This window comes from Rhinocladiella mackenziei, assembly GCF_000835555.1.
Source record: "Rhinocladiella mackenziei CBS 650.93 unplaced genomic scaffold supercont1.5, whole genome shotgun sequence".
Classification (NCBI taxonomy): Eukaryota; Fungi; Ascomycota; class Eurotiomycetes; order Chaetothyriales; family Herpotrichiellaceae; genus Rhinocladiella; species Rhinocladiella mackenziei.
Window position 1 is genome coordinate 1,651,184 of NW_013550600.1, and position 25,975 is coordinate 1,677,158.

The window sequence follows — 25,975 nt, forward strand, 5'->3', positions numbered from 1 at the left end:
CATATATTGCAACATGATACAAGCACCGCATGTCCCAGCTATACGTCTGCAACAAACGCGAAGCTTTATTTGTCAACAACCACATCGTGCCATTTTGGAGGAGACGTCGACGCCCTGCAATTGCAAGAGCAACAGAAGCAGCATCACCATCAATCTTCTTCAAAAGAACCACAACTTCACCCCAGACACTATCCGCACGCGATCATACACCTCGATCAAGGATAACAATGTCTGCCTGAAAAACTCAATCTGCTCAGGCTGATACGAGCGATTTCTTAAACTGTCACCAATGCCGTGGGGTGAAAAAAGTCCCAACGACTGTCCATCCATCTCCGCCTCAGCCTTCAGTTCATAGTGGCTCCAAGCCCCTCCCAGGACATGTTAGTCACTCGGTGGCCACCAAAAGGTCCGTGTTGACACGATAAGGCTGGAAAGCAGATGTTGGTAGAATGGAAAAAACACTGGGGAATCTTTTTTTTTTTTTTTGGCAGAAGCCAGAGATTTAGTGGACCCATATTGTTAGATTGATTCAGCGGGCGAGACTCAGCTCCCAGGACTATTCGGCATAGAAAATCGGTTCGTTCTCATTTCCCATCGGCACTATTCCTTGCCTAATGTCTGATATACAGCTCCAAAAGCTAACCCAGCAGTCCCTTGTGACAGGGATATCATCTCCTTGTGTCTTTCACCTTCAAACATGATGCTCCTCCGTTCTTGTCTGATATCACCGTTTACCTCTCCTTTCCTCATCTCTCTTCTGCCTCTTCCGCGACTCCGAGGCGATCATCTCTGAGAGATCTTCCTGGAAATCCCACCCAGGATTTTGTTCCGCTTTCCGCTGCTGGTCATACGCGCGACGGATATCATCTTTATCCATACCGTCATGTGCCGCCAAAGCATCCGGATCCATCGACACATCTACGTCGCCTGGCTTTTTGCGTTTGCGGGATTCTTCTTGTCCGAGAACTGGCAGGTTGCTAACATTTTGTTGTGCGGCTTTAAGATCGTAGGCTCGGTCACTGCCCATGAAGCCTTCGACCCGCGTTTGGCGTTCAGGTATTACTTGATATGCTGATCTGGGGTGGGATGATTCTTCAGTCTCTGTGCCGCGACGTTTACGGAGGTCGAATTCTGACACCGTCTCTGTTCCGCCGATCATTGATTGGGGAGTCTCAAGACCTGCTGGGGTCTCGAGGCCGGCACCACCAATTTCTCTGTCTTCGTCTTCTTCCTCCTCTTCCTCCTCTTCCTCTTCCTCTTCCTCTTCCTCTTCTTCTTGCTCTTGCAATTCACCCCACAATTCTTTCTCGATAGGTTCACCCTGTTGCGTGTTTTGCTGCTGTTGTAGCACACCAAAAATGTCCCCACCATAGAGTGGTCTATTTGTTGCCTCATCAACTGGTGGCTTACCCCATTGTCCAGGTGCAAAGCCCCAGCTTGCGCCTGGAGGTGGAGGCGCATTTACGCCTGGAACTTTCAGCGCCGGATATGCAGGCGGTGGGCCATATCTTTGCTGGTTTATTAGCCACGGCGGCGGGGCCCCCGGTGGCATGTTAAGAGCTTCTTTCAATTCATCGGACAATTCGCCGGGTCTCAGATGTCGCAGGTTGGTCTCAAACTCCTTTCCTTCGTAATACACCTCGCCATATCTTGTTAACTCGGGTTTCGTCTGAAAGCGGAAGAATGCCTCGTAGAGCTTTTGATAATCAATATCAAGTTTGCCCAACTTTCCTTGTACCCGCTCTCGTTGCTTTTGTTTCAAAGTGGCCTGATCCTGTTTCTCGAGAATCGCATCCCGCATTTCGGCAATGCCGGTTTCTTGGATGAATTTTGGGAGCGCAAATGGTGGCTTTTCAATGCCTCGCTTCGAGGAGAGATACTCTCTCTTTAATGACCAGTGACTGGGAACAGGAACCACATTTCGGTAGGATTTTAGGTGAACCAGTAACTTCGGGTCGGGCGCCGATGTGTCTGTCCATTCCACCACCTCGGGCTTTTTCACAAGAGCTTTTAATTCCGCAACAGAGAGCTTTGTCATTTCCTTCCGCTTCTTCTTCGATATCTTGGGTGCTGCTCCTTCTTCTTCTTCATCGGGAATATCGTCATCGCCGTCATAGTAGACTTCGGGCTTCTCAGGCTCTTTTAACGTAGAATCTTCCTTGTCTGCCTCCTCGAATTTCTCAATAACATCCTTGTAGAGTTCGAAGAGAGGATTTCCCTCATCGACAATGAGAGGGTCCGTGAGGGGATCGCCATCGCGTTTATCTTCTGATTTGACCTTTTCGCCGTTTGTTGACGGTAATTGTCCCGGGGTTTCGCCCCTGGTCGTAGGATCGGGTGTTTGTTCTGTGCTTGCCTGAGCGCCATGAGTTTCGCTGGCTAGCTGAAGAGAAGAAAAGCATACCTGGTTCTTTTGGGCCTTCTTTTTCGCTCGCCTGAGTTGATTCTTTGTTGGCTTTGCGGTAGCTGCCATTTTGAAGAAATATCTTTTGAGCCCGCTCCCGACTGGGCGAATTTGACAGCCACGAGAAGAGCGTTCACAAAACAACACCCCCAGAACTGAACGAGTATTACAATGATAACAATTCAAAAAGATAGAAGCAGTCGGGGACCTGATTGGGGATGTGACAATTTTCACCATACTCGAAATGCAGCTCGATCACAAGTCGCAAACATTTCAAAAGCGCCTAGCCTCGGCAAAGCTGCCTAAGGCAGTTTGCGATCCAGCTACCCAGCTTTCGCTCCATTTTGGCAAGAGGACGTGGAGTATTTGGTATCTAAGTTCGCTTGCTGAAGTGGCATACATGTTTTAGAGACGCAGGATGTCGAGCATGAGGAAAATCGACTCCTTTCAAGAAGAAGAAATGACTCCATCGCTCCTAATGGTAACTCCTTTTCATCGCCCCCGCTCCCACAAGGCTATGTCGTCCTTGCCTCCTGGCTTTGAGGTATCTCCCTCCAGTGGATTGAGCAAATTCAGGACCTCCACCAGATTACTTCCTCAGCCATGCATCGACCAATTCTTCATCCACAGCTTCATTCCGCTTGCTAACAAGATCGCGATCCCACGCCAACCACTCTCGCGCCAGCACATTACCAAATTTCGATCGGACCACGCCAACACTGACATCAATGATATACGGCCGGTCGAAACACTGGTAGAAGATGGATGCGCCACAAGTGGTGCAGAAGCTCCTGAGGACATCCACCGAGCTCTGGTAGTGCTTGAGTTTCTCCATCTGCGCAGTCTCTTTTGCTTTCGGGCCGAAAACGACTGGTTTCCCGTCGACCGTGAAGATCTGGGACGGCGGAATGTACGTCCACGGCTGCATGGAGAAGCCAATGGTCAGACGACATGATCTGCAACAGCAGATGCGTGCGTAGTATTTGCTGTGGTCCACGGGAACGTGCCACCCTTCACTGCTCTCGCTGTATGGTGGTGGTGCGATTCGCAATTGTACACCGCCGCAGTGACATGCCACTTCCATCATGTCGCCGCGGGACGAGGATTGTGCTTGGTTTGTTTTTGTCTGTATTTCCAGAAGCTCGCCCTCTTTCATGGGGCCGGCGTCTTGATGCGGCTCTGTCACGTAGCAGGGCACATCCCGTCCACCCAGCCGCGTGAGATATGGGCCGATCCCTCCATCTGTCGCGTCGCCCATGTACTCGTGGAACATGACTTTCGCAACGTTCTTGTATCCGCTGTCATCTGCACCACTGAACTCAACAACTCCCGCACAAGCCAGCCACCGCCCATCTCGCTCGGACCGTACGAAGACATTACATCCACAACCTTTGCAAAAGTACCGCGTATACTTCTCCGAAGCTTTGTAGCTGGCGGCATTACTCATGGATTCCTCACTTGGACGATCTTTGAGAGTCACGTACCAGGCACCCAATGCCCCTGTGGTATGGCGGCAGATGTTGCAGTGGCAGATACTGCATTCAATTGGTAGACTTGGCGAGAGTAGAAGGGAGGTTGGCTCTGTGATGAGGCCGCAGTGGCATGCTAAATGGCTTGGATCCGGCATGGTGTTTTAGTCGGTGGGTGTCAAAGAGACGTCCCTCTATCCAATCTGATGTGTACAGAGAGAGGGAGAGAGATTCGATCTTAGTCGTTGGATTGGAAGCGATATGAATATTGCCGTGGCCAGGAGCAATTCGACACCATAGATCAAGTGTATGGATGATTTGGCGGAGCAATATCTTTCGAACTGGTCAAACCAAGCTTGTACACTTTCGTAGACTGAAGGGAGTATTGACCATCCTAGGACTCGAGATACAATTAAATACCTATAGATAGGTGAGTGCCACCGAGCGACTGGTGGGGCTTTTGGAGACGATCTCGGACCAAAGTTAACTCGACATAAAGGGCGTAGCATCCAAGTTGATGATTGGATAAAGCGTATTTCATGCGCAGATCGATCCGCGGGTCTGGTTGCCGGTGTTCCACCAGTTTACACGATGGGACAGAACTGTCCGTCTACCCTTTACATGACGACAAAGGTGAACGCACAAAAAGCGGAGACGTTACTCACCTGATTCAAATTGACCTGATAGGAAGCATTCGTAGTGAAGGGGGGCCAACCGCTCACGGGGTTGCTCGGGTCATTCTTAGTGATGACGTTACCCCAGATCTGCCTAAATGCAAGCGCGTATCCGGACCTATACTTTGCGCTACGGGACCGAAGTCTGCAGATTGTCCTGGTGAGCATTGATTTCTTCACGCCGCCCATTATAATATGGAGTGGCAATGCTGGGAATCAAGGTGACGAGAGGGACTAGTCACATACATGCGCCGGTATCGGCGCCGTACAAGGCTGGCTCAACCGAGAATTTGATGTTTGTCAGACGTTCTTCCATTACCGTTGTATGCAATTGCTATCCAGCAAGAAAGACGGACAAAACGTCGTTTCGGCATAGATATTCTAAAATCCTGTCAGCACGTTCGAGCAATCCAGTTGGATTTAAAGGCTCACGTACATCAGCTCTCTGCTGTTGACGGGTTCACATTGAGCTTTCGTTCAATGCAGTGGGACCCGAGTCTCCTGAAGTTGCGTACATAGGAGTGCTTGGGTCTGTTGAAGAATTAGGAACTGGGATGGTATAGCAAAACCTTCGCGACATCGTCGTTTGTGAATAGCGGGAACGTCAATCGCAACCAAGCAACTATATCACCCTTCTGTCGTAATGTTTTGAGGGGTGAACGAAGGCCCTTCACGAATAGTATTTCTGATTAGCGCTCTGTCGTATGTATAATACGGTTAGCATTCGCAGATGTAATGCCCAAATCCGTCGTTTCCAGATTGAGATATGGTAGCACTTGCATTGATCAAGGCATCTGTGTCTTTGGCAACTAGACACGCGAAAATAGTCTGTGTTTGTGCCCACAGGGAAGACCGGGAGGACAGCCAGCTTCTGTTGCCAAAGGGTAGTAGGCTTGCGAAGGAATCCAGTCCCTGTATCCATATTGCATGGCCGGTATGGTGAAGCGGCGATGGCCTAGATTCGGTTAGATGACGGCAGGCATTCTGCACGGCCTCGTTTTACAGTGATTGACCTAGGCTTCCGCCTTATGCCATATCTTGAAGCATCGCCGAGGGGCCCCTAGAGATGTATGCCCAGTCCACACCTCCCCTGTACTGTAACATACCAACGCTTTCACCCGAGATAGTAACTTGGGATGTGTTTCCCCCGAATAGCCTGATAGATGGTTGGACCCATTTGCAAGGCAAAATGCTTCAAGGTGTGAGCAATATAACTGGGCGTTCTCATCTGGTCAAGAGGTCCAGCATTTACCATACCGTTGCGGTGGACCTCATCTGATGACAGAAATTAAAGTGCGATAAGATCAGCTTGACAAAACACGGAGGATAAGCTTAGGTAGTTTCAAGCCCCAGAATTTGAATTGCCACGCCCACGAAGCTATTATTACTAGCATTAATTATTGTGCACAAACCGAGACGGCCATTTCCAGGGCCATTTCCACCTTCGTGGATCCACACAAGGACCGGAAACGGTGATGAAACAACCGTTGGCCCATAGACATTCAAAACTAGGCAGTCTTCATCTACGCCAATTTGATTGACGGCACGCGCTGAATAACTGGCGTCTGGGCCTTGAGGACAAATTGGGCCAAAGGAGCTAGCAATGATCACGCATATTGATTTTGCTTGTCATCTGTAAAATGGGGTTTGTTGGTTCGCGGGAAGGGGAAAAGAGTGGGGGGGTCACGGATGCCATTCCTCGTCAAATCTAGATATCAAAGCAGTGGACACATCCTCGCTTGATGTGAAGTCCGGAGGTGCTGTTGTGTATTCCTTCATATATTTCATAACCTAAGTCAACTTGCAATGAAGTTACTACCACTCTAGCGAGCTTAGAGCACCACTGCGTATGGCTTTGCATTGTATCCCCAGCGAGGACGGGCTCCACAAAGCGACAGAAGCAAAAGGATAGTGAATGTAGTGAACAACACGGTATTCGATACACCAAGAACAGAGAACACAACTTCTGCCAGAGCTTGAGAGTGCTTGATTGGAATTGTCCCCGGCTTTTCTACCCGCCACAGCTTCTGATTGTCGGCATCGGTACCGACTAAAGCTGGGACAATGCTAGTAGGCATGTTGAACGTCTCTTGCCTGTCCAGATAGAAGGGAGAGGATATTGTAGATACGACGCCACAGACGAAGCTCGAGACGTTATGAATCTGTCCTCGCAAAAGAAAGTTGGCAAATATTGACGTCCGAGCTGCAAGGCTGCATTTACGGGGTGCACGGAATTTGTTCGTTCGGGCAAAGCCAAGCAAGGGCATCAGGCAGTGGGTTCCACACTACAAACGGTTCCGGATACAAAAGTTGCCACAATTATTGCCATTCGTGACCACGCAATTAAGATGTATCCAGCTCTATCACTACGCACAAGGCGGACAGGAGCTGCCCAGGTCCCATTTTGCCCGTTCCAATTTTCAGTCACCCCACTAGACGCCATGCCAGGTAGACCGTTCGGTATATGAGAAATGCCAGCCATGCAATGAAAGCCAAAGCCCATATCCAAGTGCACTAAGCCGCCGACCCACGCCCCCTCACCAAGAACACATCCATATTGTCGTAATGCTTTGAGGGCAGCCTGCTGAAACCGGCAACGCAGCAGTGAATTGCCGTGCCCGGAAAACATGTCGAGAACAGTGTTCTCATAAACGTACTGCACTAGCGGTTCGCATCCCCTCATCTGTCCATGCTCGAGGGAGGAATTGGAAATGGCCAGCCACCAAATCAATTTGGTCAACGATAACACCGTTCAGGCACCAGGAAGATTCTTCAAATCCCCGAAGCCTCCGAGAGGTGGTGGCTGTTCACCAAGCCAGCTCTCCTCAACCAATCGCTCTTTCTCTTGCAAGAGGTATCTGTAGGCATGCTTGATAGTAGCATCGCTAACTCCCGCAACCTCGCTGATCTGTTTGCTGGGTTTCCCGAAACCGATCAGCCAACTGGCGAAAAAGGTACAAGCAGCGGCGTTGGACAGAGGGCTACGACCGGCCAGGCCTTCGATGGTAGGAATCTTCTTTGCCAGGGCTTTCGCGATTGACTCTACTCGGAAGTTGAGCCCGACCATGTTGCAGTATCGACTACAGAGATCCTCGGGCTTAGTCGATTGGGTACCACGATATTCGAGAACTTCTCGGTTGGCAATGCCCCCGCTACCTTCGACGGCTTGGATGTTGTCGTGGGCGGCCTTGGTGAGGAACTTTTCCAAATTCTTGTACGCCCGACCGATCTCCTTCTTCGGGACGGAAGTCAATCCGAAGATTTCGTTAAAAGTTCGAGGGATCCGCAGCTGACGGCAAGCGATGAAGAGGCACCCAGCGAGAATGACATCAGTTTGCTTGCCTCGAAGAGCATTCGCTTCATAAACTCGCTTGAAGTACATCTTTGCTGCAGTCTTGGCGGGACCGGGAAGTTTGGCCTTCTCACCCCAAGCCTCCACTTGAGCATATGCTGCTTGCAGAGCCTTATCGGCCTTGTTCTCTTGCTGCATGGCCTGCGCCTTCTTGAGCTTGCGAGTTTCTCTCGAGAGGGTTGGTCCTCCACCACCGATCATCGTCCCTGCATTGTTGGTGAGGAGGAGTTCATTGTCGGCTTCCCCAACACGGTTGGGGTCTTCGCCTTTGCTCTCGTCCGAGTTGAAGGTTCGCCATTCTGACTCATAGCTGACAAGGCGCTCCGCAAGAACCATTCCACAGTTGGCACAGATTGTATCAGCGTTTTCCTCGACTAATTCGGGTGGGACCTGTTTGCAGTCGGGGCAGATGAGATGTGTGTTGAGGTTTTCACGCCATGCTGGTGCATCTGGGGGTTGATTCTCGACGCCGGCGGTAGCCGCTACAGCCGTCGCCATTTTGTCTTGTTTGTTCGAGACGCTTGGTTTCTGGTTGCCTTTGGTGATGCGCCCACTCAGTTTTCCTCGTATGCGCTGGTTCTGACGTTTCTTGATACCACAGTAGGTGGTCTTGAGGTTGTGCTGACTGGCAAAAGTCTTGACGAACAGCGGGGAATACAGTTTGGCGGTGTTTGAATGCAGGCTAGCAGGCCAAGTTTTGTCCAGGACAGTAAATGTGTTGCCGGGGTTGGCCGCGCCGCTTGTGTGACCGTTTGTCACCTAGAGTCCACACAAGTATTTTTCACGATTTGTCACTCTTTATCACTCGAGATAGACCAGGCGGTGGTAACTGCTTGTCACGGGCAAAGGCAACAGAGGAAGCGATCGCATGCGGTAAATTGCAAGAGTCAAGGTGATTTCAGATTTTTATTTGTTTTGAGCGAGCGGGTTCGACAGTGCCGACGCAGACTTGAGGTCGCAGGTCGTCGTACACTGTTAAGATTTCTAACGTCAGTCAGGCCATCAACAAGTGAATGAGACAACCCGAAGAGAGGACAACCAGTGCTCGAGCTATCTAAAATACCTTCGAGGAACCGGAAGAGAGCAGAGAAGAGGAACGAGGAGATGGCAGTGATTCGAGAGGAGCGCAAGAGTGAGCGATGACCTGAATGTGGACCGTTGAACCAGCGAAGGTCTCGTGAGTCGAGAAGAGTTTCTGAACACGAAATGTCGTTATCAGTTCGTCGTTCGAAAGTGGGCGATACGTGAACACTGCGGTCAGCGATAGAATAAGGAACAGCGTTGGCAGAGATGGTTCCTTTCCTAGTGGAATATGAAGGCGGTGGAAAGAGTGAGGCGCGCGGTTTTGACTCTTCAAAGTTTTCGTGAAATCCGAGGCTGGATAAAGCGGTGCCAAGCTTAACCACGTGACCGAGACACTGGCCTCGACCAAAACGGGTTAGGCTTTGGATGGAAAGCTTCAAGATTGAGCTCTCAACGTTTGAAATGAGCAACCATTGTACCATTCCATAGAGACAACAATGGCACAGTCACTGAGAGTCGGCGTGAGTATACTGAATCAAAGAAATTCTTCAGTGATTGACCACGTAAACAGACCCGCCTCCTAGCTCGGATGAGCTCCCGGACCCTGCAAGCCCCTCGCCGAAGCTTTGCAGTTTCTTCGGTCGCGAGGATGCGTGAGTTATATCCATACTCTGTCCGAGACTACTTTGCTTATGAATGACAGCCGATTTGATTCAGGACATGTATCTGAAAGAACTACGAGCATACAAGCCACCACCGTCAAAAGCCTCTGATGCCGAAGGGCACGTCCAGAAGTTCACCCCGCCAGCCACTCCCAAGTCACCAGAAGAGGCCAATCTGGCGAAGGAAATGAAGGAATATGAGGACCAGGTGGTTGAAATCGAAGGCCAAAGTGCGACCGGAGAAACACAGGCTGAGGAGGATTTTTTTGAGAACATTGAGGAGGATGACGATGAGCCGGCACACCATTAATCATCGTGGAGAACCTTGATGAAAAGTGTTTGTACAATCAGTTGAGGAATGAAATAAAAAGGACCATCGCCATTCAGCATATACGGGGTTGGTCAATTGCATTCTGGTGTCAGGAGAGGTTTAATGCGAGCTGTCTTTGCACCTTTCAAGGGTCATCATCAACATTTCCTTCTTGTCACATGCCTCCTAACTCCACCACGAAATCTGGTTCTAGAAGAGCGGTCACCAGGTGTTATTCAGTCCAAGGAGGCGATTGGTCTTTTACCAACTTGTCTCAGATTGAATACTCATGTCTGAGTCTACAATGACACCTATTATCGGGAATGAATACGAACAAGGATCGAGAGCACGCCATTTGCCAAATGGAAATATTATCCTAGCACTAGCATGTAATTGAGCGATCTGCACAGCATCCCTGATACGTACGCATGTCAACGCCCGAAGTCCGTCATTTGAGCTGATATCAAGGAGAAACGCGTGTCCTTTAAGCCTTTTCCTTAGGTCTTATTGATGCCATGTCCGAGGGTTATTCTGCAAGGCAACCTGTTCGGTCGTATCCACAGGTAACCTGGCTCGGACATATTCGTGGCAAAGGTCCGTGTGAGGCGCCTACGTAATCGAACTGACAGGTGGGTGGGAAATGCTGGGGAACAGGTATGTGCATTGCCAGTAACCTATGCTTTACCAGGATGAAGAATAGGTTTTGGTTAGTACAGGGGGAAAACTGCGAGGTAATCATATTGAAGAGGATACGGGGAGCAGGCGAGTTCAGTGAAATGGACCACCCCACCTATTAGGGAGCATCCCTGAAAGTCTTCGCCGTTCAACTGTTTCGGGCCACACACTTTGAAAACTGTCGGCCGGTACTTGATGATGCCGACTGCTTTGCGGCCATTGGGGGATTTTCAGCCAGAGCCCAGTGCGGCCGTGCCCTGTTGCCCGTGTTCCTGCACCCTTGGACAGCAACGGGGAACCCAGATTTGGTTTCCACCAACGCGGCTAAACGGTGTATATGGAAGGAGTTTCCTTGACTCCACAGCTAACTCTCAACGCACTCCTGTTCTTGCCATTGTTCATCTTTCGCTATTCACTCTTCGTATCTGTCCTTCGTTGTTATCCTTCGGATCCTTTGTCTTTCTTCCCCGTTTTGTTACAGTCATATCCCTTTTCTGTCGTTCCTGATTCCTCCTCCCCCAAACCTGAGCAGGCCACTCCGTTCCTCCCGACGACCTCCAACCCTTGTCCTCTCCCATCGATGCCCTCCGTCCTTACTCTGGCGCTTGTCTGATGGCGAGACCTAGGGAAAAGAATCCATCTTTCGCTCTGGCGTAACTGCGGCGACGACAGCGCGGGCCTGCCGTGCCCATCAAGATGGCTGTGTCTGCACACGTCGAAGGGCAGATTTTGCCCGCAGTTCCTCTCCCTGCCCTGGCTCATAGACACTCATCTGCTCCTTTGCCTTCATCTGAGATGATCCATTCTTCTCCTTCAGCAGACCTGACTCGGTCAGCAAGTTACACGTACCTTCCGACGTTGGAAAAAGAGACGTCCAACCCTCCGATCAAACGGACATTCTCCGAAAATGTCCTCTCACTTCTCCCCGAGTCCAAAACCAAAGTGAACGACAGCGTCCACATGGCCAACATGGAACTCTTCCGCCGGGCCTCGAGGAAAGCAAAGAGGAAGATGTCGAGCGCGAAGTTCTCTATGTCGGGCGATGAAGAAGAGACCCTGGCACGGGAGATGGGAAAGGTGGGCGTCGGCAAAGATGAGCAACCCAAAAGTTTGAGCCGGTCAGTAGCAGGCACGCTCCGCACTTTCGCTCGGAAATCGTGGGCGGCTCCCTCGCCATCGAGACCCTCATCCCCTGTCCGCAGGGACGACAGCGCTTTACCAGAACGGAAGAGGAGTTGGTCACCGAGCAAGAATAAAACCACTTCCGTGGTCAGTTCGATCGGAGTTCCGGAACCGGTTGCCGCGCGATCCCCTTCCCCATCGCACCGGAAGACTCGAGACAAGAATCCGACCGCTATCCAGAGGCCTCTGAGTGTTCTCTATGTCAAGAACAAGAGCGAACTCAGCCTGAGACGGCTGTCGAGAAACTCGTCGTCAACCTCTCTCAAGAGTTCAGCTTCGAACGAGAGGTTACAGTCAAAAATCTCATCAGGGAGAGTCCCGCCGCTCCCGACGACTCTTTCCTCGGATCGCCTCGCCGCTATCGGGGCCGAAGTGACGAGGAGAAAAGATCCGCTGTGGACGGCCTTCCGCGGGCTCGACGGCGAATTCGTCAGTTTTCAGACCAGACCCAGTCTGCAGAAGGCCAAGGTGCTTCGACTCACTCTCATGCCGTTTCTTGTCAAATATGCCCAACATCCTTCGAACCACACGCTTCGAGCGGAAGATCTGGATCGCCGTGTCAACATTCTCAATAAGTGGTGGACGGCGTTGCTCGAGATGCTCCACGGGTCAAATAACCAGACCATCACGGGCACGGATAGACCGTCGTTCCTCGAATCCGCCAGTATGATCATGTTACGGCCCGAATGGAGAGCGCCGGGCTTTGCAACCACGGGGGACACCCCCCGCCGCAGCTCGATTCCCAAGTCGAAGTCGACCAACTCGCTCGAGTCCGACGGGGCGGATTTCTTGATCGACACCATTCATCAGAACGTGCGAAATATCTTTGTTCAGAATCTGCTGTCTCAGATGGCATTTGTGATTGATAAGTTGTCCTTGCGGGCGGCTCCCGCCAGCTTGGTGGCATTTGCCGGCAAGACTTGTGCATTCGCCTTTTTCTTCTGTCCGGGCGTGGCCGACATGCTCACACGATTGTGGCGCCTGAGCCCGGGCACATTGAGGCGGGTGTTTAATGAGCTGGGGGTCGAGCAAGGGGACAAGTTGGATCTCATCTCACAAGCGCTGGCCAACCACTTCCCACCACCAGTACGGAGCTTGTGTGTCGGCTCTCAAGCAGGATTGTCCCGTCACCTCCAACAACGCAGTGCGATTCCCCCTGGGTCAGAGAGTGTCCGATGGAGTGGTCCGTGGGTGGGTCGATGGTCGGGACGGGATAGTGACCTCTTCTTTTCATTCACGAAGCACTACCACATTTTGGTCTCCGAATTCCTCCCCGAAGATATATCATTGAGAGCCCGCGCTGGAATTCCCGGCCTGGTCCCCCTTTGTGCCCAGTCGTTGGTGGTTCTAGAGACGACCATTTATCGACAAGGGAACCAGAACGCGGACCCCTATCCTTCGGGGACGGGCTACAACATGGACAATCCAGATGCTTTAGCATCCCTGCCCATGGTCATGGCCAATGCGTCTCGGTCCATTGCCGAAAACCGATTGATCATACTTCTGCGAGATGTCTTGGGCGACATCGATCCCGATCGAGCCCTGTTCCGGAACTTGTTCGTCGGCTCCTTCGACAGCGTCACCAAGGCGGCCACGCGCAAGATCTCTTTATACAATAACGATGCTTGTTATGTGATTTGCGATTTCATGGAGGAAGTTCTCCCGATCATGGTGCGATACCACCAGAACGACAACGATACCCCCATTCTCGATTGGCCATTTTGGCTCGAGGTCTGCAAGCGCATGATGCAGAGCCAAAGCGTTTTGACGCAGATACGGTTGATCGCATTCGTGTACAGTACATGGTCGATCTTAATTTTTAATGAGGAAAGAAAACGACAGCTGGTTTTGGAATGGTTATTGGATCCCGGCGTTTTCGAACAGCACTTTTGCCATTGGTCGCCCATGGTTCGTCACTACTTCTACCGGTTGTTGTGTTGGAGAATTGCGAGATACGATGGCCAAGTGTCGGACTTGGACGTGTACGTCACGCCGCTCTCCTTGTGTGATCCTGATGCTTACCCGACACCAGGGAAATTCTGCGGACATTGGCCACCCGGTTGAACAAGTGCTGGGCGAATTATCAGTACCTGAGTGCAGAGGCAGAAATGCGAGGCCTTGTCCCACCACCGTCCGCACCGTGTTCCCCGGCGCCGAGCCGCGTTCTTATCATCATCCGAACGGACAGCCAACCGGTCTTCACCAACCCCGCGACCACGTATGACAAATATCCTGCCGCGGCCGTCGTCACCCAAAGTTCACCTTATCAAAATCATTCGTCCGTTCTCAACACCATTCCGTCGGCGGATTCGCCCACGCCCGGGACGAAGAAACGATGGAGCTTGTTCCGCGGCTTGAACGTGTTTGGATCCAGCCCAGGAAATAATCGACCCGGCGAAGTGACGCCACCGGGAAGTCCCGAAGAGAATGGGGTGGTCACGGCCAGCGACCATAGTCCGGGACCCAACAGTGCGATCACGGCAAACAAACCTTCGTATCGTCCGGCCACCCCTCCACATCAAGCCTTTTCATTCAAATTCTCGCTCGAATGGTATCAAAAGGCCCCGACGTGGGAAAATAAGAACCGAGTCTTGACGGCACCGCAACTCCCGCCCAACGCTCAAAGTATACTGCGGGCACGACTGAGCAGCGAGAGCACCAGCACGGGGAGCAGTGTCAGTGGCGATGCCAAAGGAAAGGCGAGGGCCAAGGAAGTCACGCCGTTGAAACCCCAGCCCCACGAGATGGGTACGGCGCGGTACAGTGGACGAGCGTTGGCGGAGTGGGCTCAAGTCCTCAATGAGTGTCGCAGTTTCTACATGAGACGTAAGCAAGAGGGTGTTCCACGAGACCACCTCGTCGAGACCCCCACCATGGCAGTGGAGGCCTTTCGTTTGATGAGTTGAGATGAGGGAAAAAGGGGGTGGGAGGGTTGATTTGCATGAATCAGGAGTTGACTCCGGGGGGGAACAGACTACAGTAAAAAGCGTGCATTTCTTGGGATCGTGGGTGATGGAAAGGGAATTCTGTAACATAGAGCTCTGCTGGAGACACGGGTGAGTGGCTCGGGCGCATGAGATTTTTTTTTGGCTACCGTGCTGGGTGGACATTGGAGTTGGCGGGTTGGCGGCTGGTTGGCCGTTTTGACAAGGCTGACAATCGGTAAATGACAAGGCTGAGCGGTGAATTAACTCTGTCACGTGCGTTTCTTTTCGCTAGCGTACCTGCCTAAATTGGGCACGTTCCCCCCCACCGCTCCTGCCTCCGCAGTTGGAATTTGAACCGAGGAATAATTTCTTTCCCCGGATGGGCGAATCTGCAGCCCTGCTCCCTCTCCCGAGGGTGCGTGCCCTGACTATCGCCATCCAAGAGGTACTACTATAAAGGAGCACTCCTGGTAGTATAAAGACTGGACGATGAATTTCGGAAGTGTTTTTCCGTTGATCTTTTCCTGACTGCTCCCAATATTTCTTGAAGTATCTGGGGTCTTTCTCGTTTCTCTGTCTCTCTCACGCTCACAGCCCTCCCCATCACGATGCCTATCTTCAAATCCCTCCAACCTCCCATTGAGAGTTCGTGTGCACGTGTCCGATAAGCCTGCTCCTCCATAGCTGACATTGGTCCCTTCTAGTGCCGTGGCATCTCCCGGTATGGACATGGCTATTCGATTCCGACTATAGTCCGCTACGACACTTCAGACCGGAAGAGATCCAGGGATTTACCAATGCTGTCACCAAAGAAGTGCGTTGTCATCTATTGAGATCCCACCCGGCAGATCAGATACTGAACGTGAACAGCACCTCAGCTACACCGACCTCAAAGCCCATACCACCCACCTCTCAACGGCGCTCGTCAAGAAGTATGACCTCAGACCAGGCCAGACCGTCGCTCTTTTCTCCCCCAATACCGTGTGGTATCCCTGCGCCATGTTCGGCATCCTGCGAGCTGGAGGCGTGGTGTCGGGAGCTTCCCCGGCATATAATGTCGAAGAAATGACCTATGCACTCAAGACCGCTGAGGCCCGGTTCCTTTTTACCGTCCCTGAGAGTATGGAAGTCGCCGCGGCCGCGGCCCAAAATGCTGGGATTCCACAAGAGCGAGTCTTCCTCCTCGAGGGCCAGATGGAGGGTTTCACGACCATGTCGGCACTGCTCGAAGCCGGCCGGTCGTATGGCCCTTCCGGGCAGATTGAACCGTTCCAACTCCCACCTGGGAAGAAGAACAAGGACGTGTGCGGCTTCCTGTCCTTCAGCAGCGGGACCACCGGCCTCCCGAAAGCCGTGATGATTGCCCACGCGAATGTCATTGCGCAATGTCTGCAAATACAGCAGATCTCTCCGAACACGCTGCGCCGAATCCTCGCCGTGCTCCCCTTGTTCCATATCACCGGCCTCGTTCACCAAATGCACCTCCCGATCCTCCTCAACGCCAACGTCTACATGCTCCCGAGCTTCACGATGGACTCCATGCTCGCCACGGTCCAAGAATACCAACTGGAAGAAATGCTCCTCGTCCCACCGATCCTGATCCGCATGGTTCGCGACGAGAAGACCCTGAGCAAATATGACCTGAGCTCGCTGCGACGGCTCTCCTCCGGTGCTGCTCCGCTGTCCGCCGAGATCCTCGAGCTTCTCAAAAAGCGGTTTCCCGGAACCGGGTTCAAGCAAGGCTATGGCATGACGGAATCTTGTTCCTGCATCACAGCCCATCCGCCCGAGAAGTACGACTACAAATACGCCTTCCGCGTCGGCACGATCGTGGCGTCCACCGAAGTCAAAATCGTCGACCCCGCAACCGGCCGGGAGTGCGGCCTCAACGAGCCCGGCGAGATCTGGGCCCGCGGACCCCAGGTGGTCATGGGATATCTGAACAACCAGAAAGCCACGGAAGAGACGTTTGATAAAGACGGATTTCTACATACCGGCGACATCGGGTCCATCGACGAAGAAGGCCTCATCACCATCACCGACCGGCTGAAAGAAATGATCAAAGTCAAGGGTATCGGTGTTGCTCCCGCTGAGTTAGAGGACCTCCTCCTCGGCCACCCGGACGTGGAAGACGTCGCTGTCCTCGGTATTCCCGACGATTATTCGGGCGAACGACCCAAGGCGTACGTGGTTCCCAAGCCCACGAAACGCCACGACCCCGCCGCCGTCGCGAGCCAACTCATCAAGTACGTGCAGGACAATAAGGTGCGGCACAAGTGGGTGACGGAGGTCGAGGTCATTGATGAAATTCCCAAGTCGCCCAGCGGCAAGATCCTTCGCCGCGTCCTCCGGGACATGCGGAAGAGTGGCAAGAAGGGCATCGTGGTCACGGATCAGAGGGCGAGAGCGAGGCTGTAATGCAGGATGGACGGGGTTGATACAATAAAGACCTTCATGGGGGCCCTTGAAGAGTGGAAGCAATGGTAAATATCCTCAGAATCGGGTTCTACTTATCTATAGATTGGGTTGAAATGTCTTATGTCCGGAAGAAATGCTACAGCTCTTCACCAAGAGTTCCGTGTCCCCTACAAAAATTTGGATCTGCAATACAGAGAGAAGAAAGGAACAAGTGATCATGTAACAACTACCAATAAGCATGCTATTCCTGGTGGTAAACATCCATACTTGCTTGTCGATCATACCAAAAAGGGGGGTTTTCCAGAGGCTGACTTTTCTGGCCGTCGCGAGTCCTCCACCAACTGCAAAGAAAGCTCTGTCTCGGACAATGGACTCCACCGGTCGCGCGTGGGGCGGGTCCATAATCGCCAATTGAGAAGGGAAAAGACGTCGTCGCTGCGTATTGCGGTCTCATTTGCTCCTCGTTGACTCCCGGCGTGTAACTTCGATTGGGGCCATGGGGCGCTAACCAACATTCCGCCTGCCAAAGCACAAAGGTATTCCAATAGTCACGCGGCGGTTTCCAGATCAATCTTATGCCGCCACCGGCTCGCTCCCGGATTTGGGTTCCTCAACAGAGGATGTGGGGAGGTCGGTTTTCGGGGCAGGAGGAAAGTCGGCCTCCTTGACCGGAGCCTTGCTCGTAGTGGGGGAGGGGATTTTCTGTCTGGCACTTCCAACCATTTCCTGGGCCTTGGCCGCATAGGTTCCCGTGTACTGCTTCATGGATTCCAAGCCCTTGCTGGTATGTTGTGCGGTCAACTCTTTGATTTGGTTGGTCTGTTGGCTGATGATGTTGCCAGCATGTTCGAGCTGGGAATCAATCAACTCTTGGTTTTCAATGTATATCAAGGGACCGAGGAAGATAACACAGGTAAAGAGGAGTGCCAGGCCCCAGAGCGGGAGAAGCTTGATGAGATAGTAGGTCAAGAAGGTGGACAAGAAAGCCTGTCGTGGTCAGTGTTCGGCTGGATGGGAACGGGAGAACATCACCCTCACCGCCGCTGTCACCGGAATGTTCTCGGCAAAGACAAGTCGCTGACCCTCAATGACGAAAAAGTTGATGAGGTTTTCCAGACCGTCAAGGGAGGCCTCGAGCGTCTCCTTCGGGATTTTGTAGTATCGTCGTGGTCGCACGGCACCGACGACACTGGAGCCCAAGAGAGCTTGGCTAGAAGCCTCGGCAATGGTAACGACTGTGGACAATGTTAATTGCGGTCAGATGGACATGTTCTGTTGTAAACATACCCGCCAGAGTCATCCATGAGATCTTCAACAAATATCTCGTGATCGGCAGGTATCGACAGGCGAAAATGAAGGCGACCACAGAGGCAAAAGTGATGCCGGTACTTCGTTTGTTTTTCCACTACAGGTTGTCAGAAACGCCGAGGGGGGTAGGGGATGTCAGAACGGACACTCAAGAGGGTGTAGAAGAAGGAGTGGTAATCTGTTCCCGGTCAGAATGGATGACGTGACTTTGGGAGGGGAAATTTCATACCGGTCAGAGGGGTTTCGTTGGCTGCGGTGTACGATGGAGGTTGACGAGAGCCGGCGAGATCACTGAATTCGGAAGCAGTGGCGCCGGCCTGGTTCTTGATAGATGTTGCAACTGGACCTGGAGCAATTCAGTATGGCCGATGGGGATGTTGTTGATCGGCCAGCGCACCATTGACAACATTCTGCGTGATAGGGTGATCTTGTACTGTGTTCACCGCAGCCGCCGCGTCTGGAAGGGGGTCAGTGTTGTAAAAGAGGGAGAGATGAAGCTCGATCCTATGCAATACGTTAGATCCGGGGGGGGGTTTTCATATGGCCACCAGGATATAGAGAGCCTTTGCGTACCTTACTGTTGACGACGGTGTCCTTCAGCGAGGTGCCATTGGTGGAGGGAGCCGGATCAGAGCTACCGGCCGCAGACATGGTGGTGGATGTTTGGACATCCAAGGGTGGATTGACTTCCTCCGAAGACATCTTTTAGAACGATCAAAGAGGAGACAAGGACAGACAGATAATGCTTGGACTCGGTAAAGGAGACTGCAACGGAAGACGGATGGTGGTTTGATCGGAGCAGAAAGTCGATTTGGTGGCAGATGTTGACGTGAGGGTCCTGGTCAGCAGACGCGAGTGGATGCAACAGATGATATGAGACAGAGGTGTGAATGAATCCGATCAATCGTCCCAGAGAGATTGATGGTGATTGTGGAAGGGAAATACAGAGGAAGGAAAAAGGTGGTGTAGACAGGAGCAGCGAGGAGATGAAGCAAGCCAGCGAGCAACCCAGTTTTGCCTTGAGCTGTGTTAGTGGTGACGAAGTGGACTCGGGCCCCAATTACTGCGGGTTACCGCTGTAAGATTACATCGTGATGTGTACCAGTCACTGACTGACAGGCTGAAGTCGTGTCATACGGTGATGCGACGGCCTCACAATTCTTCGTTACGCCGGCGTCATGACCGGCAATGACATCCGATGACGTACGTATCAAGTTCTTAATATTGGGTATCTCCCTGTTCCGGCACTGTGTTGTGTGATACAGCACTCTCATTTCCTTCTCCTTTTCCCACGAAATGGTCGCGTGCACTTTTCAAACTCCGTCCAGTCTGCTTCATGAAGACACTCTGGCCGGTTCTATATCTTCTCACAATGTCATCGGCCTGATTCCTCCTCCATTGCCATCACATCGCACCAATCCTGTTCCATCATCCGCCGGAGGCAGATTTGGTACCAGAGGATCCTCGCACCGATTCCACCGTCTTGGAAAGTTGAGAGGCGTGTTCCAGTTGGGGGACCGGGTTTCGGTCGCAGATTTTGGCATGTGATAATCTTGGCATCCGATGGGACCCCCAATACCCAACAGCCTTGATATCATAGGTCGGTCCCAGCTTCAATCATCATCGGCATGATATTGTTTCTACTTCTCTAATTTAACAGATGCTTGTCATTTGGGCATGGGGTCTTATGACTGTTCTCGCCGTCCCGGCAAACATAAGACGCTCAATCTGTCCCGGGAAGCGAACATCTTCCGAATCACTCGTCCAATTACTTCTGCAATGTATCAGGTGCTTCATCCCCATCACTTCCGTCTTCGCCTTCTTCGTCCATCGCCTCCGCTGTCACCGGTGCACCGTCATCCTTCGTTCCGGATTTCTTCCCCCGGGCCGAGTATGAAATCACTTTCCATCCATTCGGTCGGTTTGCATCTTTCACGTACTCCGACATGGGGAACTGGTGATCGCGTCAGCATCCATGACGGGTAAAGTCACGTCCACAAAGCTTACATAGTGCTCGTTCTTCTTCATTGTCACCACCCATGGCACATTATCAAAAGTCATGGCCCTCAGCCGGAAATAGGTGTTGTCTTCGATCTTGCTGACTTCCTTGACAAAGGTATCCAGATCCGGGGTCTTCACGCCATTAACGTGTGTGATGAAGTTGGTCGGTGCCAGTCCATATTGGTATGCGGGCGACCCTCGGCTTCGGGCGCTGACATAGATTTCGGAATGAAGCTTGCTGATTTGTTGCCGCACCGCATGGTGAGGTTTCTGGAGAACGGCTCCGCAGAAGATGACGGCCCGAGACGTCTCCAGATCTGCCGTGGGCACCGTGGGCACTCTGAGGCGCACTTCCTTGCCCTTGCGTATCACCAACGCATCCAGCCATTCCTGATCGTACATGATATCAAAGTCGGAGACCCGGGTAATCAGCTGGTCGTTGAGGGTGAGGATGATGTCTCCCTCCTGGAGCAATTGCCCATCACCGGGTCCATGGGCCGGACCACAGTCGACCTTCCTCACAATGAAGAGTTGATGCCGTGACGGGTTCGCTTTGGCCACTTTCTTGATCCATTCTTCCGACACGCCCATGATGCGACATTGTGCCATCTGGACCACGTACGACTCCATGTTCAGAATTCGAAGCTGGGGAATGATCCCCGCACGGATCTGGTCGATCACCGGCTTGATCATGCTCGTCGCCAGGCCGAGGTGGTACTCGGTGTCGCGATGGCTCCCTTGACTTCGTTCGCCCATGTACGTGAGCCACAACGCCTGAACAACTCCATCGGCGCCAATGAGAACGCCCGATGAGCATTGGGATGACAATCCCGTGTCCACGGTGATGGCGTCGAGGTTCACCGCTCGATATCGGGGAGCCGCGGCATTGGCGGGGATCCCCACGGCCGTGATGTCGGTCACGGTGGTTTTCGCCACGACCACGCGGTGGTTCTGGTTGAAGCCCACAAAGATCGTGTCGGCTCCCTGCTTGATCATCTCGGTGGATAATTTGGCCGTCTGGACGGGGGCCTGCACCAACGTCGGATCATATTGAATGACCGTGTAGTTGGTCAGGGGATGGAGGAACACCACCCTTCCTTCAGTTTGGATGGAGTCCGCCACGGTGACGGTGATATCACAAAGGTCGTACGGGACGATGGCTCGGGAGACCACCACCAGCCCTTTCCCGGCGTCGATGACCAGCCCGAACCCTGTTCGGCGCGCTTGGGGATAGCCATCGATCTTGACCGGCATGTAACATGAAACTTTGACAAAGGAACGAACAATGTCCGCCGCCGCGGGCACGTTGATCCCGTCCAGCTGAATAAAATCGGCCGATTTCGGCTCCGGCGCAACCGCCGGAAGTGCTTTGCCGAGATCTTGAAAATCCCACAGCCCCGTCTGGTCGTTCCTGATCGACAACCTCATTTTGGGATGCCAGTGTCGATCGATATGAACGATACTCGTCGCTCGTGTATGTAAATCCCGAATGTGCCGGTACGAAATAACCACGCGAGATCGATCAGGAATCGTTTTCATAACCGCGATGAAGGCGTCGAGATCCGGGGTGGGCTTTTGGTCGACCGTGTCGATGATCCACCCCGAAAGAGCATTGTCCATCTTGAATGATCCGGCCGCTTCGCACACGTATAACCCTTTGCAAGCGATCGCGTACAATCGAGCTTGCTGATACGACAAATTGTGGAAACTCCCACCGGCAACCGTGACAAATCGATCCGGGGTGATGGCATGCAGGTCGCGCACGTCCAGCGTGACCTCGTGATCCTCTCCGCCTCGCTGGAACAACAGGTCCACCTTTCCCCCGACACTGGAGTCGAGGATCGCGTCGAGTTTGACAAAGGACGTCAACAGCGCCCCGTTGACTTTAATCAGAACATCTCCCTCCTGGATCTTGCCATCGGCAGGCCCTTCGGGCAGGACAATTTCGGCCACCAGCATACTGTTCTCATTTGGAAAATATTGGCGGATGGCAGATTCCCAGTTGGGAGTCAATCCTAATCTTCTGCAGTCATCGAAGGGTTTTAGCATCCATTGTGTCTGGACCGTGCCTCGGGTTATGGGCTGTCCCTGTTGGAGACACTGCAAAGCTCGCAATGGTCGGTCCAGGGGTAAGAAGTAGTCGGTAGCGGCGCCATCAACGCGGCCACCTGCCTGCAGAGCAACCGCATGACCCCCGAGATTGACCACCGGACTACCGGAACTTCCACCCGTGGCCGCCGCGGCCGCCTGAATGTAATTCGTGTTGAAATCACTGTAGCCCTCGCCGTATTCGGGGGCGTTGCGGTCCAATCGACTAATGACACCCGACAATATGCTCAGTTTTTCGCCGGCGTCGTTTCCGACCACTCTCACTTCCACCCCAACTTTGGCCGACTCAGGCTGGAGTCCAAGCGCCTGAACTTGCATGTACTTGATAGCCTTGGGGTCAAATTGTAGAATTCCAAAATCGTGAACCGGATCGCGATAGACAGGTCGTACGTCACACTACAGCGGTCAGCAAGACGGTCCGAATGGGCGCGACAGGAACCACCCACGAACCTCTTCATGGTTGTCAAACACACAGTATCCCCAGAACGGGCCAGAGCAAACGACGTGACGATTGGTCAAAATGTAACCGTTCTCAGCATCCACCACGAAACCGGTGGCCTGGCTCGAGGTCGACAGGTCCGTGTCAAACGAGCATGTCTGGCAGAAATGTATCGATACAACACTCTTGATCACTCTTTCTATGGTGGCCTGCCATTCCGGAGAGTCTCCCGCTGCTGAAACGGAGTTGATGATCGGCATCGAGTTCACGTCCGCCTCGATGTCGTACACTGAGCCATTTTGCGGAGTGGCATCCCCTGGCGTAGGCATTCCATTCTCTTGTCTTAGCTGCTTTTTCGGTCTCTCGAGGGCCGAGACCGGGCTTGTTCTTCGCTTGGGCCGAGCTTCTCCGTTGGCGGACATGGTGGTAGACCACGGACGAGTTTGTCGTAAGGAGGATCGGACAGCAAGGAGGCGCTGGTGATGAGGAGATGCAAGACTGTACAAAGATCGACCGGTTCCAGGTTTGTCCGCCGTGGGCACTCTAAATGAGCAAGGCTGGGGAGCGATGAATATCGAGACCGCTGTAGAGGTTCGTAGGTGAGGGTTGGCGCATAAGGAAGCGGAACTCCTAGAGATATTACAAGAATGTACAAACAGTCCCCTGACGAATTTGGGGCAAATACCAGATATCATTCGAAAACTGAAGAGAGAGAGACAATGGGCAAGGACTAAACCGCAGACCTCACAAAAAGGCCGCAGTCACATTCAACCGTGGCGACAAGGCTGCGTTCAGGCTGAGTCCTTCGTCCAAAAGGGAGACCCGAAAAAGGGAAGGCCTGAAAAATGGAAACCCTCTCGAGACGGGTCTTGGCGACTTGTCGTGCCGCTTTAACCGTCGGCATATCTGATTATCGGAGGACTTCATGAGAGAATTCTCGTGTCTATCATCGCACGCTCAGCTTCATGTCCATGAGGCAGATCAATCAGCCAACCACTCGACATGGCTTGATGCTGCCCACAATCTTCAGCCCTTTCCTTGTCTGCTCCATTCTAACATTGAAGGAAATCAAACCTCAGATCAAGCAATACCTTTCTCCCCACCAATAACGATCTCTTCCGTTTCCCCCGGCGGCGTATTCGTCGTCTCCATCGAGGATACTCCACCTCCAGAGCCCGAACCATCATCCAACCCTTTCTCAACAACCACATCTTTCTTGCCACTCACAACGATCCAGATCTTTTTGAGGCCGCCGTCGACCAGCGGGTAGAAGTTGGCGACGAACAAGGCAGCGCAGAGCCAGATTAATGACACCACTATCCAGGCGACAAATAACTATGGACATCGGTTACATATGTTAGAACTAGGTATGATGAAGGAAGATGGAATGGGAGGAGAGAGAGAGGATTCCCCTTACCCCTTTGGAAAACACAAATCTTGCACCGTACATCGGCAGAGGCCACAACACCACCTGGCCCGCGAAAGTAGCAATGCCCCAGTACACCGCAATGCGTGACACACGCTTCATGTATGCGACACGATCAGGTGAAAAATACACGTCAGCGTTGAAGTGAGTGGCGGTCGCGCCCACTTGACCACGATCATCGTCCTCGACCCGTTTGATGGTCAGTAGATCGGACCACTAGAACTTTGAGTCGGGCCAGATATATGATATGGCGATCGTGATAGGCAAAGGCACAAAGGAGGAGGTAAGATTGCCGTAGAGGCAGGGTAGAGTCATCCCCAGAGTCTTGATCGTTGCTTCACCATATAGTCCGTAGGCTGTTCCAACCCAAACCGCAAGACCACACGCCATGCCGATTAACGGAGATATGATGGCGGTGGCCCTGGTTTGCCGTTTCCAGACAAGAGCAAATGCCGTAGGGAACGTGGCGGGACTGGAAAGAGCGTTGGTTTGTGAGCATACCTCCTTGAAATGGCAAAATAAGCGTTCCACCAAGAATGTAGCCAGGAACGGCCGCTGCCACTTCCGCGGCAAAACCCTAGATTCTATGTCAGTTGGCGGCCTTAGATGTTTGTGTGTGTGTACGACAATACCCACCTTTTGCCAGAAACCAGTATCAAGGAAGACAATACCGAAGTTCGTGCTGTAAGAGATCAGCACTGAGAGAGATTAGACACCAGAATGCGACACATACACAATATGAATGATGCCAAAGGAGATGGATTCCTTGCTTGTCATGGTCAAGTACGAACCCTGATAGTTTCCCTCAACCGGGTGTTGCTTCGACAAGGGCAAAACGGCATCATAGAGCGCTCCAATTGATCCAGTTCCTTGAATGGTCAAAACTTTGATGGTGAACCAGACCAATATAATCATGATAATGAACGTATGGACGTAGTCAGTGAGAAATGTCGCCCGAATGTCCCCAAAATAGGTGTAGACCATAACACCCAGTGGAAGAAGGTATGTAGAGGCGACAATGTTCATTCCCGTCAAGGAAGACACAGCCGTCGAAGCCCCGACCAGCATGGACGAGAAGTTGAGGATGTTGTTGATGAGACATAAGATGATCCAGATGATATGTGCAACGTAACCATAGCGCACCTTAATTAACTCGAGGAGTGTGTGCGCATTAGGTGCCTTCAGTTTCGCTTGAATGGCAAGCCAGCCGAACGCGCAGATCATGGTGCTTTGTCCATTGGCCCACCATACTGGAAGCGCGATACCGTACCAGTAGGTCAGATATGGGGCACCGAGAAGAGCGGTACTGAAAATCACCGCCGATTCAGTGAGACCAGTTCCGACGCTTCTGTTGGCAACCATAAAGCTGAGACAAGATTAGTCGACAGCTCCCCAGTTCGAGATTGCGCATCTCACGTTTCCGTTGTTCTGTTGTCCTCTCCAAAGGTCCTCTTCAATAATCTTGTCACAATAACCATACCTACGGACGGTTAATCAAAGCCTCTTCGAATTCCCAATCACGAACCGATGGCAAATGCCACCCCAAGGCCCATGACAACGCCATATCCGACGCTTTGGGAGAGGGGGGCCCGGGAT

At 52.4% G+C, this 25,975-nt stretch overlaps 9 protein-coding genes across 9 annotated transcripts; 3 read left to right on the top strand and 6 right to left on the bottom strand.

Moving 5' to 3' along the window:
- Positions 1–724: 724 nt before the first annotated feature.
- On the bottom strand, positions 725–2,473 carry Z518_07070 (uncharacterized protein; the record flags this gene model as incomplete). The annotated part of the gene is made up of 2 exons (XM_013415199.1): positions 725–2,383; positions 2,405–2,473. 2 exons carry the CDS (start codon positions 2,471–2,473, stop codon positions 725–727), a joined length of 1,728 nt encoding a protein of 575 aa, XP_013270653.1.
- A 520-nt stretch (positions 2,474–2,993) lies between these two features.
- On the bottom strand, positions 2,994–4,031 carry Z518_07071 (uncharacterized protein; the record flags this gene model as incomplete). Its single annotated transcript, XM_013415200.1, has 1 exon — positions 2,994–4,031. The coding sequence occupies one exon, from the start codon at positions 4,029–4,031 to the stop codon at positions 2,994–2,996; it is 1,038 nt and encodes a 345-aa protein (XP_013270654.1).
- A 3,268-nt stretch (positions 4,032–7,299) lies between these two features.
- Positions 7,300–8,397, bottom strand: Z518_07072 (uncharacterized protein; the record flags this gene model as incomplete). Its single annotated transcript, XM_013415201.1, has 1 exon — positions 7,300–8,397. One exon carries the CDS (start codon positions 8,395–8,397, stop codon positions 7,300–7,302), a length of 1,098 nt encoding a protein of 365 aa, XP_013270655.1.
- A 1,114-nt stretch (positions 8,398–9,511) lies between these two features.
- On the top strand, positions 9,512–9,894 carry Z518_07073 (uncharacterized protein; the record flags this gene model as incomplete). The annotated part of the gene is made up of 2 exons (XM_013415202.1): positions 9,512–9,575; positions 9,626–9,894. The coding sequence occupies 2 exons, from the start codon at positions 9,512–9,514 to the stop codon at positions 9,892–9,894; spliced, it is 333 nt and encodes a 110-aa protein (XP_013270656.1).
- A 1,371-nt stretch (positions 9,895–11,265) lies between these two features.
- Positions 11,266–14,657, top strand: Z518_07074 (uncharacterized protein; the record flags this gene model as incomplete). The annotated part of the gene is made up of 2 exons (XM_013415203.1): positions 11,266–13,733; positions 13,784–14,657. The coding sequence occupies 2 exons, from the start codon at positions 11,266–11,268 to the stop codon at positions 14,655–14,657; spliced, it is 3,342 nt and encodes a 1,113-aa protein (XP_013270657.1).
- Positions 14,658–15,286: 629 nt separating this feature from the next.
- Z518_07075 (uncharacterized protein) lies at positions 15,287–17,096 on the top strand (the record flags this gene model as incomplete). The annotated part of the gene is made up of 3 exons (XM_013415204.1): positions 15,287–15,327; positions 15,432–15,492; positions 15,549–17,096. 3 exons carry the CDS (start codon positions 15,287–15,289, stop codon positions 17,094–17,096), a joined length of 1,650 nt encoding a protein of 549 aa, XP_013270658.1.
- A 573-nt stretch (positions 17,097–17,669) lies between these two features.
- On the bottom strand, positions 17,670–19,055 carry Z518_07076 (uncharacterized protein; the record flags this gene model as incomplete). Its single annotated transcript, XM_013415205.1, has 7 exons — positions 17,670–18,083; positions 18,135–18,331; positions 18,384–18,501; positions 18,551–18,582; positions 18,634–18,750; positions 18,802–18,861; positions 18,983–19,055. The coding sequence occupies 7 exons, from the start codon at positions 19,053–19,055 to the stop codon at positions 17,670–17,672; spliced, it is 1,011 nt and encodes a 336-aa protein (XP_013270659.1).
- A 1,117-nt stretch (positions 19,056–20,172) lies between these two features.
- Positions 20,173–23,375, bottom strand: Z518_07077 (Pro-apoptotic serine protease nma111; the record flags this gene model as incomplete). Its single annotated transcript, XM_013415206.1, has 3 exons — positions 20,173–20,358; positions 20,412–22,910; positions 22,965–23,375. 3 exons carry the CDS (start codon positions 23,373–23,375, stop codon positions 20,173–20,175), a joined length of 3,096 nt encoding a protein of 1,031 aa, XP_013270660.1.
- Positions 23,376–24,033: 658 nt separating this feature from the next.
- Z518_07078 (uncharacterized protein) lies at positions 24,034–25,741 on the bottom strand (the record flags this gene model as incomplete). The annotated part of the gene is made up of 4 exons (XM_013415207.1): positions 24,034–24,288; positions 24,371–24,595; positions 24,653–25,061; positions 25,113–25,741. The coding sequence occupies 4 exons, from the start codon at positions 25,739–25,741 to the stop codon at positions 24,034–24,036; spliced, it is 1,518 nt and encodes a 505-aa protein (XP_013270661.1).
- Between the last annotated feature and the right edge of the window lie 234 nt (positions 25,742–25,975).